This window comes from Paramisgurnus dabryanus, chromosome 3 (genome assembly GCF_030506205.2).
Source record: "Paramisgurnus dabryanus chromosome 3, PD_genome_1.1, whole genome shotgun sequence".
Lineage (NCBI taxonomy): Eukaryota > Metazoa > Chordata > Actinopteri > Cypriniformes > Cobitidae > Paramisgurnus > Paramisgurnus dabryanus.
Genome location: NC_133339.1, coordinates 22,847,431 through 22,864,734, shown reverse-complemented (window position 1 = coordinate 22,864,734; position 17,304 = coordinate 22,847,431). Strand labels below are relative to the sequence as shown.

Here is a 17,304-nt window from a genome sequence, read left to right as displayed (position 1 = left end):
CATGATGCTAGCATGATTAGCATGAAGCTAGCATGATTAGCATGAAGCTAGCATGATGCTAGCATGAAGCTAGCATGAAGCTAGCATGATTAGCAGGAAGCTAGCATGAAGCTAACATTTATTGCGTTGCTAGGGTACTAAGTTTGGTTGCTAGTGAGAAAATTGCCATCCCATAATGATCACCCTTCAAGCCACAAGTAAAACAGTCCAACCCCCGTGTCTCTACAATGTTCTGATGCGGAGATATAAGGCTTTGTTTATTCCGTTGCTAGGGTACTAAGTTTGGTTGCTAGGGAGAAAATTGGCATCCCATAATGATCACACTTCAAGCCACAAGAAAAACGGTCCAACCCCCGTGTCTCTACAATGTTCTGATGCGGAGATATAAGGCTTTGTTTATTCCGTTGCTAGGGTACTACGTTTGGTTGCTAGGGAGAAAATTGGTATCCCATAATGATTACACTTCAAGCCACAAGTAAAACGGTCCAACCCCTGTGTCTCTACGATGTTCAGATCCAGAGATATAAGGCTTTGTTTATTATGTTGCTAGGGTCTTCATATTTTGTTGCTAGGGGCGTGGCTTAATACCTCAATAAGAATCCCAAGAGACTGATTGGATGCCTGAGTAAAATGAGCCCACCCCTATGTCTCTATGACACTCTGGTGCAAAGATATCCATCTGGGCTTTTTATAATGGTAGTCTATGGGAGATGTTGCTAGGGTACCCAAAATTGTTGCTAGGGGCGTGGCTTAATAGCTCTGGGGTGATCCTAAGAGACTGATTGGATGCTTGAGTAAAATTAGCCCACCCCCATGTCTCTAAGACACTCTAAAGTGAAGATATTCCATCTGGGACGCTTTTATTCCCTTTTATGGGCATGTTTCCTGCCCCATTATAAGTCAATGGGAAATTTTGGGGGCCCCTTACACCCCAGGGGTACAGCTTACACCCCATTGTGAGGTATGTTCTTACAGAGCCTGTCAGCCTCCTTAAATGTGGTAAGCCACAAGTTTCTACAAGTTTCTCACTCGCAGCTATGACCCGTCAAAGTTTGTCTCAATGTTAAGTCAATGGAAATTTTGGGGTGTTTCAGCGCCCCGTTTAGGAATTCGGAAGGTCCCATCAGTTAGAAAAGATATAGCAACTCGAGTCAGATCAGACCGAAGGTATGTCCAAAGTTTGATGGCTGTAGCTTGAAAGCTCTAGGACGAGTTAGAGTTAGAAATTTTAGTCTCAGAAGAAAAAGAATAATAATAATAATAAGTTTAAGTGCAACAACAGTATGTTGGCTTTCTCAAGCCAACATAATAATTAGTAATATGGGCTCTTACTATGTCCACAATATATTTTCTTTAACAAAAAGCATCAAAAATAAGTTCAGTTTGTGAATGAAAACTAAATAATTGAGGTTATTATAATAGATTATATGCATTGGGATTATACATGTTTGTCGTGTTATAAAACTGTATCGTTCAAAATAATCTGCATAACAGCAAAAACACTACCTGCCTTTAAAGGCATTGCGGAAGGCAATGCGCCTCGCGCCTGTGATGTTCAAATTTAACCACACGTTGGCGCTATCACGCAGTCAGTCGAATTGAAGCAGGGTAGATGGATTATGTATAGTTTATGATTAATGTTTCGCATCATTTCTTTTACCACGCTGTTTGGCATAACATCAGTACAACAATATATCGCAAACTTTCCGGGGTCACTACAGCTACACTATGCAGAAAAATGATCGCATTTGCGCGGAGTTGGGAGATGCCATCTATCTTCGTTTGCACAAATGAGCGGAACAAAACAGTAACACAAACACTGCTACGGCAGCTGCCTCGCTTCTCTCTCATCGTGTAATATTAGTGTTTGATCGTGATCTTGTCTGCACACAGTCTGATCCAGAGACTTCCACATACACACAATCACGCACACGCTACAGAGCCAAGTGCGCGCGCACAGGTTCTCACGCACAGCGCAGTGAGCGAGAACGCAGCGGCGTTTGATGCACTGTAACGTTAGGCTAGTTCAGTAGTAGGGTAATGCAATACTTTATTTCACATTTTCTGTAGCAACTTTTGCTTTCATATGTCTACAGTTTATTTTCATTCAAAATGAGAAGGAATCATCTCGTCCTAGATTAAGGTGGGTTTATTTTTGACATGCATGCTGCTGTAATTCATTATAAGCTTTTTTGACACTCGCATCAGTGTCGGTGCCGTGGGTGTGTCACTTTTGTTACTGCTGTATTGTGTGTGCGCGCGCGCGCGTATGTGCGCATAAACTGGTCTCTGTGCGTTACAAACTGCTTATTTCTATTGAATAATAACATGGCAATTTGCCACTCATGCAATGAAAACGTGGTTACGTGTGCCGCGCGTGTCTGTAATGTTTCCGTCTCTAGCGCTCTCGGTTTCAAAGAGTGACACGGATGAAAGGGAAATTGATTGATGTGGTGTTTGTTGATTGATTGGTTTTACTGATTTATGAAGGACATTGTGATAAATGCCGTATTGTGGTGTTTATTAAGCATTTTTGTTGATTTTGCCATAAATCATAAGCTCATAAATGAATAGAGATGTTATAGCTTATAGTTACAGATATGGGTGTGTCTATTGATGGTGGTCTTTGTGTTCTCACGCAGACATTGATTTTATTACTGATACTGTGATGTCGGATAGCCTGCTCGTGCTGATGCCATAAAATATATTTTAAACATGCATTGATTGCATTTCTTTCTCTTCCAAATGAATATGATTGTAAGCTGTAGATGGATAAATCGCCTTTGATGTTTTTGGGATGTAGGGTGTCAGAAAAAGTCTGTTAAACCGACGTATGGTCTCAAATAGTTTGAATGAAATGCTGTATCATTTCGCATTAGGTGTCTTTGAATAAATAACTGTTTTTAAATTTCTTTTTTTGTATCATATGGGCTGCAATATTGTTTTTATATGAGAGCGTTGTCATATGAACATAATGTTCAGATATTTTTTAGCAATGTAATGAAGCGCAAGCTCTCTGGTAGCAGATGTTTTATTTACAGCTGTTTACAGTGAGAGTGCCACTAGAACAACCTGAGGTTAGACACACACGCGCGCACGCGCACAGGTTTGTTTCACTATATTAGTGATATGCCCATCTGTTACCCTCTTCACAGATCTGTTAACATTATAAATATTAAAGTAAAACATAATTTAGCTGAAGTTAAACATCATTTGGCTTATTTAGGAACATGAAGAACCTAACATTTCATGTTTTTGTAATGTTTTTTTATTTGTGAAGATATTTGCAATTTTACAATTTATTTTCCCCACAAAAACAGATTAGTATTTTATGAGTTGAGAATGAGGACAATGTGGGCAAAACTGTGATATTTTTATTATTAGTTCATTTCTGTGAGTGCATGGTACAGTAAGAATTTTAGCTGCCTTCAACTTTTTTAAACTTTAATCAAATTGTGCATTGAATTTTAATGTATTTTTTATTTTCATTACACTTTAGCTTCAAGTTAGGTTAAGCAATTTTAACCTGTTTTATAAGTTATAGAAACATTTATGCATTTGGCAGACACCTTTATCCAAAGCATCTTACAAGGTATCATGTTTTTATATCAGTATGTGTTCTGGGTTTGAAACCACAACCTTCTGTGCAGCTAGCACAATGCTGTACAGGAGCATAATTAATACAAAAATATTGTTTAACATAATCTAATAGGTTAAAGTGTAGTCACAGTTGAAAATAGTAAAGTGACTTGTCTTGCACAGCCAGATTGATTAAACTTGAAATTTAGTGTAGATTTCTGTTGAAGTGCAGACATGTGCACACTATAGCTATTTAATCACATTGTAAATGAAATTTGACATTTTTCACACCTTCTAATATGTTTTCATTATTTTTGGTTGTGTGTATTGTGTGTGAGAAAGAAAAACTATCAATACAGTATTTCATCCTAAAAATCTTTGTTTATTTTTACGAAACAGTGTTCAACATACAGAAACCAAAAGTTTATAAGACCCAAAAGTGTTATTCTGGGGCGCACACAAGTCTGGAGTTCAGCATCTAAAGCATGGCTTTGAACACTGATGCTACTGTTCCCACTGCTGCCTCTGGTGCAGTAGAGGAGGAACCAGAACAGCAACAACCAGAGCAAGAGACCAATCAGCAACCGGGCACAGAGTCAGACCACGCCCCCAACTCCTCTGAGCCAGTCAAGAGTGAACAGCAAGACCCAGCCTCTGTACCAATACCTTCTCCTGCATTAGACTCCTCACCTTCAAACGATGCCCTAAGTAAAGATCTTCTGACAGTCATTGATGAAAATATGGAAACAAGTAAATACAAACATTTTACATTTTATTTAATTCAAATAATTTTGCATTTATTTTATATTCATATGAAATATGCACCTGTAGCAGGCTCCATGTGAATTCCCAACCCCTTAGTTGTAGTTAAAGGGACTTGCTCATCTTAGTGGGAAACGCAGTTTTTGGCATTTCACTTCATTCAAGTGAATAATGATTCTAATACCACCAACAGCAAGTAAAAAAGAATTTTGCTCTAAAGATTTAATGTAAACCAAAGGCTTATGGCTTTGGGAAATGATCCACACCAATTTCCTGTTCTAAAAGGAAAGATACCCAGAGGAAAGAACTATTTAATTGGGTTGTCAGTTATCCCATTAGTCAGGTGATGTACAATGTGATCAATGTGATTTACAAGCTGCACTCTTCTGCTCCAGAATGAAAAATGAACTGTCAGCGCTTTATTTCTCAGTTTCCCTGATTGTTAACCTTAAACTGGTGTAAGACTGGCATACAAAATTATTTAGTGGATCACTCCACTTTTACTCTTTTTTTTTCAGTGTTCACCTCCTCCCCCACTTTCTTTTCTTGTCTTTCTCAACAAGTAGATGAGTCAGATGGTCTTTTCCTTCATTTAACCACTGTTAAATGATCCCTGCTGTAAGGATTAGTTTAGAGAAGCATAGTTTTAATGATAATTTTATAGCCATAAAAGGTAAACCAGCACTCTTTCTGATGAAGCATAAAAATTCCTTGTTGCACTTAAATTTTTAAGTTTAATTAACTTGAATTTACAATTTATTTCCATTTTCTTGACTAGTGAGGAGTTGCTTTAAATAATTAAAATAAACGTAAAAATTCAACTTTATTTTTGTCATTTATAGCAACTCCTCACTATTTAAGAAAGTTTAAATAAATTGTAAATTCAAGTTGATTAAACTTAAAAATAATTTTCAACATCTATTGTTGAAAATATCAGGGAATTTTAAAATTGATTTCCATAATACAGTCAAAATTTCTTAAATAAATAGATTTTTATTCTAGTTATCATTTTTTATAATTGTAACTAGTTTAAGTAGCTAAAATTATAATTCTCTCATAATTTAATCATCCCAGATGTATTTGACTTCTTTTTTATCAGTTAAACACAATCAAATACTTTTATATTAAAATGCCAGCATGTTAACATATATTTACGGTAATTTCAAATGTGAGTAAATTTTAGGGGAAAAATTCCTTTAATTATAAAAAAATATTTATTCCTGAAAAGTATAGCTTGCTTGCAAAGCATGTTGACCTGCAGTGGCGGCCGGTGACTTCTCTTTTTGAGGGCGCTTAATGCGAAGTTTGTCACAACATGTATGTAGCCCATCATGTGTGTGGTTCCTTTTTTCAAAATATGTGTTTGGCACATCGAGTGAACCTATGTGCATCACGTGTCTTGTCAAAATAAGGGCCTGCTGCAGACGCATCTAAAGGGTTTATGATAAAAGAGACACTCAAGTTTGCCAAATACTCGCATAATCTAATTCGTGATACTGTTAAGGGAGTGTCTTGCGTGTATTTTGTGAACGTGAGCGTCTCTTTTATCATAAATGGTTTTGACGCGTGTGCAGCAGGCACTTAATTTGACAAAACACATGATGCACATGGTTCACATGTTGCAACAAACACATATTTTGAAAACACAAGCAACACACATGACACTCCGAACCCTTATTTTGAATTTGCGCCCCTCGGATGAGCAGATACGAGCCACCACTGGTATTAAGCATTTGTAAAATGCCTGATAAGGTCATGGATGTAAATTCAGTTATTATGGGAACCCTGTATGCATCGACCATTATTTCACTTTCAGATGCTCTCTGTCTCTCTCTCTTTCACCATCTCACCAGGCAATGGGGTTTGCCCAGCTGTTGTCTGCAATTCTCAACCCACCTCTTCTTCTCCACGTCAGCAGCCTGCCAAGCCTAACCAAGGGTACTCAAACGGTCGCACTAGGCTGAGCAGTCGTTCTGGATCTATGAGTCTCGCAGGGTCACCACGGCCGTCCCTTACCCGACAGCCCAGCGCAGCCACTGATCCAGGACTTGATGGCTCCAAACCCAATGATTATCTGGTCTGGGCTATTCTGGCCTGCCTTTGCCCGGTCTGGCCAATCAACATTGTGGGCTTGGTCTTTTCAGTGATGGTACGTGTTTGTGTACAAAAGCATATTGTTTCTTCATCCCTTGTTCTTTTCATTTAACCCTGCTTTCTTTTTTAGTCTCGTAACAGTCTACAGCAGGGGAACGTGGATGGCGCGCGTCGTCTTGGCCGTAACGCAAAGATCCTGTCGATCGTGTCATTGGTGGGCGGGATAATCATCATTATTGTTACTATTGTCATCAACTGGGGTGGTGAGTGTCCTTCCCATAAGTGCAGAGTATGTGAAATCCAATGCAAAAGCTAAAGCTGACTTTGTGATTTGAGTCAATGTCAGACTAAAGTTTCAGCTCACTGGCAGGATTTGTATTAGATCTCATTACAAGTGAGATTGATTTGTTAGCCCTGCAGAATTGAGATAAAACTGATGTCTGGCAGTAATTTGTTTGTGGATGAATACATTTTTATTTATTTAAATGTATTCATATAGTGCTTATTTACAATGTTGAATTGTTTTAAAGCCTCTCCATGCCTCTCTTTCAGTCATACTGAAGACCTGATGGTCATCAAGATCCTCCGGATTAAGAAAACTACACAATCCACAACCAATCCATGATGACCATTTTCTTCATCTTCCTCCCGTCGTGCATTTTTTGCATCGCCCAAGCTCCTAAATGCTTTACAGTTTCCGACTCAAGACTCTGGATGTTACTTTCATCTTATATCGTGCCAGAACTATCTTGAAAAACATGAACTTCTCAGCTTCTTGAATGATCCAGGATCACAACCGAAACAACAAGGCCTGCATGTTTTTTTCTCTCAAAGGACTCATCATTTTAGATGATGTCAGAGTGGAGACCACCAGGATGATCTCATTTTATTAGTCAAGTAGCCCTTGAGGAGAAGATGGAAGGATGAGGGACACGTTGGGGGTTGGTTTTTGAGCTTAGCAGTAGTATGAGATTAGTTTATGTTTCCTTAGTGATAAAAAATGCTTAGATTAAAATGTAACTGGTTATACAAGGACTAAAACAGCTTCAGATTTGAAAAAAAGACTTTAAAACCTAAGCTGAGAGGTAAGTGAGAAGAGATGTCTCTTTTTTCTCTCTCTCTCCCTCCACTGAGAAAGAGGGAGGGGTTGAAGCATAGATGCAGTCTTTTGTTTCACACACATGAAGGGATGGAGACAGAGAGAGAGAAAGAGAGAGATAAGGAAAGCAGTACAAGGATCCCAGCTCGTTCTGATTGGCTGCTTGCCTGTGGGTAAGGAAACCGATATCTTAATGCTCGCTAGCATGCCCTCCCCTCTTCTTTGCAGCTATATAGTCTCAGCCGGTTCCTTCCAGACAAACGGAAAGCAAACCATTCGTTTATTATTGTGTTTGAGCAGTGTGGGTGTGCGGCCATGTTTGTGGGCAAAATGTCAATCCAGACTGTTTTGAAAGCAGTCGTGTTTTTATACCACAATGTTTACAATATATCCTCTGTAAGTAGTAATTTTGACTTTGACGAATCATGTTACAAAGCCAAATGATTTGTTTTGCTGAACGACTGAAACCTAAATCATTCCTAGTCAGGCCACATCGACTGTGCCAAAATCCAGATTTTGCCAAGAGTCCACACGACAGCTTTTTTCCCTGGCTTAGATGGGCATGTTTATGATAGAGACAGGACACGAGGGGACAAATATATGACTTTATTCAAGAAATTGGCACAATACGTCCACAGTCGTCGTTGAGAGATTTGGCTGATGTTCATAGGTTTAGGTCTCTTGCATGCAAATTATTCACTGTAAAAAAAGATTTGTTACTTCAACTTAAAAATTAAGTGTTGTTATAAATATTAGTCTCAAACTTTAACTCAAAAAAAAACTGTTGAGTCAACGTATATTTTTAAGCTTAATTCATGCAAATTTGAGAGATTTTAAATTGAAACAACAAATCTTTTACTGATGTTTACAGATTTTTGATGTAGACGAAGGCGCTTCTGAAATGAGTAATCTTATTTTTTTTTAAGTGAAAGCTTTGTTGTGTAGCACTCTGTAAATGTTGCTTAAAGGAACAGTATGTAGGATTGTGGCCAAAACTGGTATTGCAATCACAAAACGTGTGGCTAAAACTGGTACTGCAATCACACAGCTGGTGGCCAATATACCAAACGACAACATAAACATCAGTTGAGGGCTGCAACTCCACTTTTTAAATGAGAATATCCTGGCCGGACCGCTGTTGTGAGTGATATAAAAATTTGAAATGAAAATGATTTCTTAATGTCTAGTGACATTTTAGGGCCATTTAATGATTAATTGATATAAATTTCTTACATACTGTTCCTTTAACTAAAGCAACTGATTCAGTGTGACGGACAGTTAGATGATGACACCCACTTTTGGGCTTCGGCTTGTGTGAAAATGAGGGGCTAAAATCGTTTTTTTTTTTTATGCATTTTATTCCTGATCATTCCACATCCCGCCACCTAAATGTAAATGAGCGTAGCATGCACATTTTTTATTAGCACTAATACGAACTGCGTGCAGTCTGTGAATGCCAGCTTGACTTCTGTTCTTGAATTGCTCTGCTCCGCTATTTATAGGCTATTTAATCTCATACATATGTATGTATATACGTGTCTGTACATATTTGTACTGCTTCTGCTAATCCGAATGTCTACTGTGGACATGAACAGTATTCGTAATGCAAATCTTGACTGTTAACACTACAGTGCTTTCAAGAGCTTTTTCACGCAAGTATTTTGTATCAGTATGCAAACTCTGCGTAAAAAGTATATGGTGAGAATTTGCTTTTTGCTGGTATGTTTTTGGGAATCCTAAATGCATGTAGCCTAAACACTGCATGTGTTCCTATGCTGCACATTGTAAAAATGTTTCGAAGACACCAGCCGAGTTTGATTCTCTGAGTTACAAGTTTTACCTGCTGTTAAAACAATCTATTTTATTCATATGAAATAAATGATTTAATTCTCTTCGTGTTTATAGCCTCACAAATTCAAGAGCACCTGTGCTAGTCAAAACTTTGGTCAGCTAAATAGTTTTCTTGAGATTTGTCATAAGAGACGTTATGATATATAATAATCCTGATTTTGTGCAGATTTGCCTGTGCATGCCTTAATGAATTGCTGAATTGTGATGTAGGCTACACTGTATCTGAACCAAAGCATTTGATAGACCTTGCAGTATCGATCCATATTCTGCTCTGTACCGACACTGAGTATGCATTAATGAGCCCAGTAATAAACTGTTCCTCATTATGCCACCTCTGTGTGTTTATACTCTATATAAGCACTGTTGTCAATATAAACTTATATCTAATGGTGTGTGTTGTATCTTATTTTGTTGAGTCTGTGAGACTCCCATTCTCTGCTGTCTCATCGTTGCCTGTACCGCATGTGTCTCCAGGATGTAACAGTTTCCAGGGCAACCGTTGGTAGGCAAGGAGGACAGTGATGGACCAGAGTGTAGAAGGGTAGAAAGAAAGAGAGCTTGTGCTCAGACTTTACTGATGTGTTTAAAAAATCCATCTCATTTGAATTTTATAGACGCTTGAATTATTAAAAGACTCTGGAGGGGTGAAAACCGCAAGAAAGTGTGTGAGTCAGGTTAATGGCAGCTACGGAGACTTTGATACTGAGGCAATTGAAAAATATATTTTGGTATCACAGTGGGGATCGATATAGGAAAGTCTTATGGTCTTGTTGAATATGAAAAAACAGATCAAAGGATTCATCAGCAGTGCACATGTACAGCAGTGACAACAAAAGCATACAAAGATGTGTCGTTTAAGCACCAGCACTTGTGTCTTCATGGACATGCTTAACATAATAAGAACATAACATCATTTGTTATATGAAATCTTATTCATAATGCAGGTTGACATGAAAAAGAGAGGGGGTGAGCCAGAGTTAGCGGTCTCAAAATCAAAGACAAAAGCTCTGAAGTTAGGCAGACACATGGTATAATACAGCAGGAGAGGGAAAAACAATCATAGCTGACAATCAATGTTTTGAGGACATACACATGTATAATTTTAAGAAAAATAAAAAATAAAAATAAAATAATTATATATATATTTATATATAATAAAGTATAATATACCATATTAATTATATATAAATATAAAAATGTAATACATGTGTAAATAATTATTAAATCTTTGTGTGTGTGTGTGTGTGTGTGTGTGTGTGTCTGGTCATTACACAGGAATACCAGTATTTTTGTGACCTTGTGGGGACATTTTGAGGTCCCCATGAGGAAACAAGCTTATAAATCAAACAAAATTATGTTTCTTGAAATGTGAAGTAGGAGAAGAGTTTCTGTGATGGTTAGAGTTAGGGGATGGGGTAGGTAAGGGGAATAGAATATACAGTTTGTGTGGTATAAAATGCATTGCGTCTATGGAATGTCCCCACAAAACATGGAAACCAGAATGTGTGTGTGTGTGTGTGTGTGTGTGTGTGTGTGTGTGTGTGTGTGTGTGTGTGTGTGTGTGTGTGTACCTGGTAATTATCACGTGGGGACCAATTGTCCCCACAAAGACAGGAATACCAGTATTTTGTGACCTTGTGGGGACATTATGAGATCGTCATGAGGAAACAAGCTTATAAATCAAACAAAATGATGTTTCTTGAAATGTGAAGTAGGAGAAGGGTTTCTGTGATAGTTGGGGTTAGGGAATGGGGTAGGTAAGGGAAATAGAATATACAGTTTGTATGGTATAAAATGCATTATTTTACACAGTAAACACGCATACAGTATATGATGTAAGCAAAAACTTTTACTCTGCAAATGATTAGTTACCATTAATCATTTTGCAGCCCTAATCACAATACAACCAATACTCAGTACACACTAATATTTGTGTTTTGGTTACTTCAACAACTTATTCAAATACTTCTATTCAAGGTGACTTACAAATAAGAGAGCATTTAACATTTTGTCAAAGAGTCAAGGAAACTATTCTATTCCTATTCCATTCCAATTCCCATTCTATTCTATTCCTATTCCATTCCAATTCCCATTCTATTCTATTTCTATTCCGTTCCCATTCCCATTCCCATTCCCATTCCTATTCCTATTCCTATTCCTATTCCTATTTCTATTCCTATTCCTATTCCTATTCCTATTCCTATTCCTGTCCTGTCATATTCTAATCTATTCTATTCTATTCTATTCTATTCTATTCCCATTTCTATTATATTCCCATTCCCATTTCTATTCTATTCTATTCTATTCTGTTCTATTCTATTCTATAGAGAGAGAGAGAGAGAGAGAGAGAGAGAGAGAGAGAGAGAGAGAGAGAGAGAGAGAGAGAGAGAGAGAGAGAGAGAGAGAGAGAGAGAGAGAGAGAGAGAGAGAGAGAGAGAGAGAGAGAGAGAGAGAGAGAGTGTCAAAGTGATACGACAAGTCAGTGATACGACAAGACAAGACTTAACCTTGTGGGATTTCATTACACATTCTAATCAAATTAGGTCTTGGTTAAATCTGATCTAAGTGGGAGAGATTGTAACTCTGACTGTTTGGCAAGCTCTTGACCACTTATTTGACCGTGATGATAATAGAAGCTGAGAACTTGGTAAGGTTGCAGTAATCCACAAATACCAAACAGTGCATTAAGCCTCTGATTTCCACTACAGTGAAAATATATTTTAAAGGGATAGTTCACTTTAAAATAAAAATTCTGTCATCTTCTCATGTTGTTCTAACCCTGTATACATTTCTTTTTTCTGATGAACACAAAAGAACATATTTCGAGAAATGATGGTAAACACACAGCAGTAAGTGATCATAGACTTCCATAGTAGGAAAAAAATATTTTGGAAGTATTCTGATAAATGATGAAGAAAATGTTTTGATAAATGATGGTAAGCACACAGGTGACAATACCCATTAAATTCCATCATATTTTTTTATTACTACTATGGAAGTCTATGGTCACTTATTGCTGTGTGTTTACCATCATTTCTCAAAATATCTTCTTTTGTGTTCATCAGAAAAAAATAAATTCATACAGGTTTAGAACAACATGAGGACGAGTAAATGATGACAGAATTTTCATTTTAAAGAGAACAATCCCTTAAAAGTCATTTGTACTCTTTTTATTTAATTTTTATTCTGTTCCCTTGACTCCTAGTTAAAATTCTATATGGCTGTCTTCTATAGCCTATGTCATTGCATTTGTTTATAATGACATCATAATGGTTGATGAAAGTGGTGACTTTAACGTTTTTGAAGGGCAAACCAGTCTGTCAATATTGATAATGATTTTGCCACTGAGATGTCAAATAAAATGTTGGGGGTCTGGGCATATGTTTTAAAATTTCTTTGTGATGCTTCTAAGCTGGAATAAAAGAAAAAGGGAGCACAGACCTCAAATGCCCTCTGCTGTCATTTTTCAGACTACGCAGCTCTGTGAGAAGCAGACAGTGATTGAGGTATGGGTCTCTGCCCTCAGAGCTTAATTAAAATCTGAAAGGGAAAGATGTGAGTGCACACAGTGAAATCAGCCATTTTATAATGAGAGGCTAAGCCATTAAACCGATGGAAACTTCAATTCCTCTGAGATAGATGAAGGCTGTCTGTAAAAGGTCTTAAAATAATGTGTTGATCAAAGCTTCGACCGAAAGTGTTTCAAGAGCCGTGCTGTTCTTGGAAATGTGTGCATTGTACAGAAACATTTATTTCAGTCATCATGAATTGCAGAAATTTACATGTATAAAAACAAAATGAAAACATTTGATACTATAAACATACACTCTTAAAAATAAAGGTGCTTAGGTTCTTCACAGCGATGCCATAGACATTTCTTTATACATTTTTTTTATAATCTGAAGAACCTTTATTTACCTTAAAGGACCTTTTGTAAAACAGAAAGGTTCTTAGATGTTAAAGGTACTTTGACGAACCATTTAGATAGGAAAGGTTCCTCTGTGGCATCTTGAAGCACCTTTATTTTTTAAGAGTGTATTCTTCTTTTTGGTGACCTTAAACATAAGACTTATTTCTTATTACACAGTTATAAATGCATGTTCAAAACTTCAAAGAAGAAACAAATGGGCAGAATTTCTCATCCAGGGCTCCAGGGCCCACTATAGGGGTCATCAAGATGAAAAAGTTGAAAGTTATTTAAAAACACAAAACAAGCATACAAATAGGCTAAATACAGCATAAAAATATCAAAATATTTCTCAGTTTAAGTTCTAAGTTATGGGTAGAAGTTATGAGTGGGGACCCTAAAACGTTGTGGACAATGGGAGACCTTATGAAGTATACTTTTGTGAACCTGTCTGTGAAATCCTGGCTAAAGTCTCATAATCTAATAATGAGATTTTGAGCATCAAAGTTTGATTTCAATATTTCAGTAAAGATGTCAAGGGTTACATTTTCGCAGAATGCTATTAACATTATGAATAATGATTTTATGTACAACAATAAATCATAAAAATGACACTAACTCTGTTTTCACAGGCAAAATGTGATGAAAATGTATCCTTGTACTCCCTACGGTGGTCCAAAAAGCATTTATTTGAGTCAGAAAATATTGCTTTCATGAATAGGCTACAGCTACACGCATCAGCATAAGTACGGAGTTCACTGCTACAGTACAGTAGGCGGCGGTAATGCACTTTGTTACTCCGCAAAAAGCCGACATACAATAGGAGTTGCTTCCGTGTGTTTTATTACATTTGTTTTTAATGTTATACTTGGTAAAATGTCAAAATTAGATATGTTACATTCGCATTTGTTGAATCGGATGTCTGCTGTCATTCGTGAGATCTTTGAGGAGGTGGAGGCAACAGTGAAAGATTATCGAGAGGAGACTGATCGCACTCGAACGGAGAACGCAAAGCTTAAACGACAACTGAGGGATGTTTTGATCAGGACAGAGACACATGTAAACGGTAAACTTTCACTTATACATAATTAATGCGAATGGCTTAGCCCATGGTGTTATTTATCAATAAGATTTTACCACAGTCGTACCAGTAGAAACAATAACGAAGGCCACGCAGGTGGTATTTATTTTTTATTAATAAAGTTACAGGCTCGCTTTACGGATCTTACCTGTCTACAGTGTATTCAAGGACGAAACATTTACATGATATTTATATTCATTTGTAAAAATAAGAAATAATGGGAGAGCGAAAGATGGAAAATAGAGACGCCTGAGAAACTACTAGAAGTGACAGCCCACATAAAAAATACCATAGTAAACTCACAAAGAAAATATTATGGGATTTTCTATAGTAAGGTTTAAAAATACGGTTGGGTCTATATACAATTTACTATATATCATCCTCCACATGCGAGTGTCTATAACGAAAAAAATTGGGAAAGATCCTTTGTTTATAAAATATTTGTCCAGAAATAATTAATAGAGTAATGACAGATAGAACAACAGAGAAATATTTTTAAAAAATTCAAATTAAAGTCCAATAACTAATTTTCCCCACAAAAAACAATGTATGATACTTCACTTTTAAATAAACAGAAAAATGCTGCAATATTAAGTACTGTAATATATATATATATATATATATATATATATATATATATATATATATATATATATATATATATATATATATATGAAGAGTTTTGTTGCAAAACGAGATAAATCAATTTTTATCATTTTGGTCAAAACATTTATTATTATCATGCTATTATTTTGTTTTAAGGTGCTACTTAGCTGTATTTGTTAAGTTATGAAGGTTTAAATCAAAACAAACCAACTGCAGTTCAATTGATACTAAAGGGATAGTTCACCCAAAAATGAAAATCCTGTCATCATTTACTCACCCTCATGTTGTAAAAAACCTGTATAAGCTTTTTGTTCTGATGAACACAAAGGAAGATATTTTAAGAAATGTTTGTAACCAAACCATTTGTGGACCCCATTTACTTACATAGTATTATTTCTTCCTATAGGACATTTCTCAAAATATCTTCCTCTGTGTTCATCAAAACAGAGAAATTTAAGTGGGTTTGTACAACATGAGAGTGAATGATTACAGAATTTTACAGAAAGTTATCTCGTTTTGCAACAAAACTCTTCATATATATATATATATATATATATATATATATATATATATATATATATATATATATATATATATATATATACTGTACAATTAACTATAGTAATTGACATAAAAATTTCACATTTATCCTGTATTGCTTTCTTTATCCAGGAAAAGTCCATCAAATCTCTCAGCATGTTACTGATGAAGTTTTCCCCACAGAACTACCAGAAGGTGGGTCTGGGTACCAGAAGGAAACAGAAGACCAAGAGACTTTGCGAACAGAGGAGCATGGCCAGAGTCCAGATTCATTCAGTGATGAAAAACCATGCTTACAAGACTTCATTTCATATAGTAAAACAGGTTCAGAGGATATGGAGTCAGTGCATTTAAAAGAGAGCTCCTCCATATCATCTCTATCTTCTATGGAAGAACAGCAGCTTGTTTCTCAGGGTAAAGATAAGAGGTGGAATGCAAACTTGCCCACTGATACCATCAAGACTGAGCAAAATGACACTATTATCACAATAACATCATCAGTTATTACTGCCCCTGCAGGTCAGTGTCACGGCTCAGATACAACACACAAGCTAAGAACAGGCTGTGACACTTCATCCACGTTGAATAAAACACAGAGGAAAGAGCTCCATTACACGCGACACTCCGCTACTATAGCAGACAAACATGATCGCAACGGGCCGTATAAGTGTAACAAATGTGGAAGGCTGTTAAAGGACTTGACAAAACTGCAGTTGCACAGGAAATTGCATGAAAGATCCTTCAGCTGTCACTGGTGTGGCAGAGACTTTTCTAAGTTTGATTATCTTCGCATGCATATGCGCACGCACACGGGAGAGCGGCCATATCGCTGTAACTGGTGCTCAAAGACCTTCACTCAGTGTGGCAACATGAGGAGACATGAGCGCACATGTCAGATGTTTACTAAAGAAGCAACAGCATACGCACAAGAAGATAGACCACTTCTTAAGTTGTGACAAGTTTTGGAAGCTAAATGTTGCAGGATCACAGCATGTTTGCCTCAATACTCATCTGAAAAAGCAGTAACGTCTGTTTACTTTGACAGCTGAAATCGGTTTTCATCAGATTTATTGTTATATGTATTGTTTTATTAAGGGTTATGAGAATATAACTTATCCAACCCACTGAAAAAGGGTTCAAACATTTCTCACACCAAATGGCAGGATTTTTAGGTGTTTTCAGACCAGAGCCTTTGTTTTGGAAACTGGTGCGTTTTCTCCCTTGGTTTGATTCGTTTAGGCTGACATGAACACGTCAGTCGTGCTTAGATCCGCACCAAAACAAACTTGCAAACTACTCTGGAGCATTTCGGTGTAATTGTAAAGGCTCTCTTATTGCTTTTTTAATAGTGCTGGGCAAAGATTAATCGCGATTAATCGCATACAAATAAAAGTATTTTTTTTGCACAAGATATTAGTGTGTGCTGTGTGTTGTTATTATTATGTATATATAAATACACACACATTCATGTATTTAAGAAACATATATATATTTATTAATATTTTGATAAATTCTATATTATATATAAACAAAAAAATGGATATATAAATAAAATATTTATTATTAAATATTTCTGAAATGTATATATGTATGTGTCTGTGTTTTATGTAATTACATGATTATTACACACAGCACAGACACATGTATTGTGCAAAAATGCACTTTTATTTTGTATGCGATTAATTGCGATTAATCTTTGCCCAGCACTATTTTTTTTAACCATGAACATAACTGATATATGAAATTGCAACATTATAGCCATCTAACCACTGGGTTGAACAAAGC

At 36.5% G+C, this 17,304-nt stretch overlaps 2 protein-coding genes across 3 annotated transcripts; both read left to right on the top strand.

Annotated features, from left to right (window-relative positions):
* The first annotated feature begins 1,627 nt into the window (after positions 1-1,627).
* On the top strand, positions 1,628-9,777 carry LOC135758639 (uncharacterized). Its single transcript, XM_065273227.2, has 5 exons — positions 1,628-2,143; positions 3,979-4,329; positions 6,195-6,490; positions 6,566-6,698; positions 6,988-9,777. The coding sequence occupies exons 2-5, from the start codon at positions 4,065-4,067 to the stop codon at positions 7,002-7,004; spliced, it is 711 nt and encodes a 236-aa protein (XP_065129299.2). The 5' UTR covers positions 1,628-2,143; positions 3,979-4,064; the 3' UTR covers positions 7,005-9,777.
* A 4,293-nt stretch (positions 9,778-14,070) lies between these two features.
* Positions 14,071-17,038, top strand: LOC135758609 (uncharacterized). 2 transcript variants are annotated; one of them, XM_065273178.2, is made up of 2 exons: positions 14,071-14,358; positions 15,703-17,038. In XM_065273178.2, exons 1-2 carry the CDS (start codon positions 14,169-14,171, stop codon positions 16,473-16,475), a joined length of 963 nt encoding a protein of 320 aa, XP_065129250.2. In that variant the 5' UTR covers positions 14,071-14,168; the 3' UTR covers positions 16,476-17,038. The 2 variants fall into 2 exon arrangements, with proteins under 2 accessions (XP_065129250.2, XP_065129249.2); XM_065273177.2 differs by having other exon boundaries at positions 15,652-17,038.
* The last annotated feature ends 266 nt before the right edge of the window (positions 17,039-17,304 follow it).

Bases quoted from the DNA above. Each gene is read 5' to 3' on its own strand.
- LOC135758639 (XM_065273227.2), top strand. From the start codon at position 4,065: ATGGCTTTGAACACTGATGCTACTGTTCCCACTGCTGCCTCTGGTGCA. The intron at 4,330-6,194 runs GTAAATACAAAC...CCATCTCACCAG, and splicing joins TGATGAAAATATGGAAACAA to GCAATGGGGTTTGCCCAGCT. The intron at 6,491-6,565 runs GTACGTGTTTGT...TTTCTTTTTTAG, and splicing joins GCTTGGTCTTTTCAGTGATG to TCTCGTAACAGTCTACAGCA.
- LOC135758609 (XM_065273177.2), top strand. From the start codon at position 14,169: ATGTCAAAATTAGATATGTTACATTCGCATTTGTTGAATCGGATGTCT. The intron at 14,359-15,651 runs GTAAACTTTCAC...TTCTTTATCCAG, and splicing joins GACAGAGACACATGTAAACG to GAAAAGTCCATCAAATCTCT.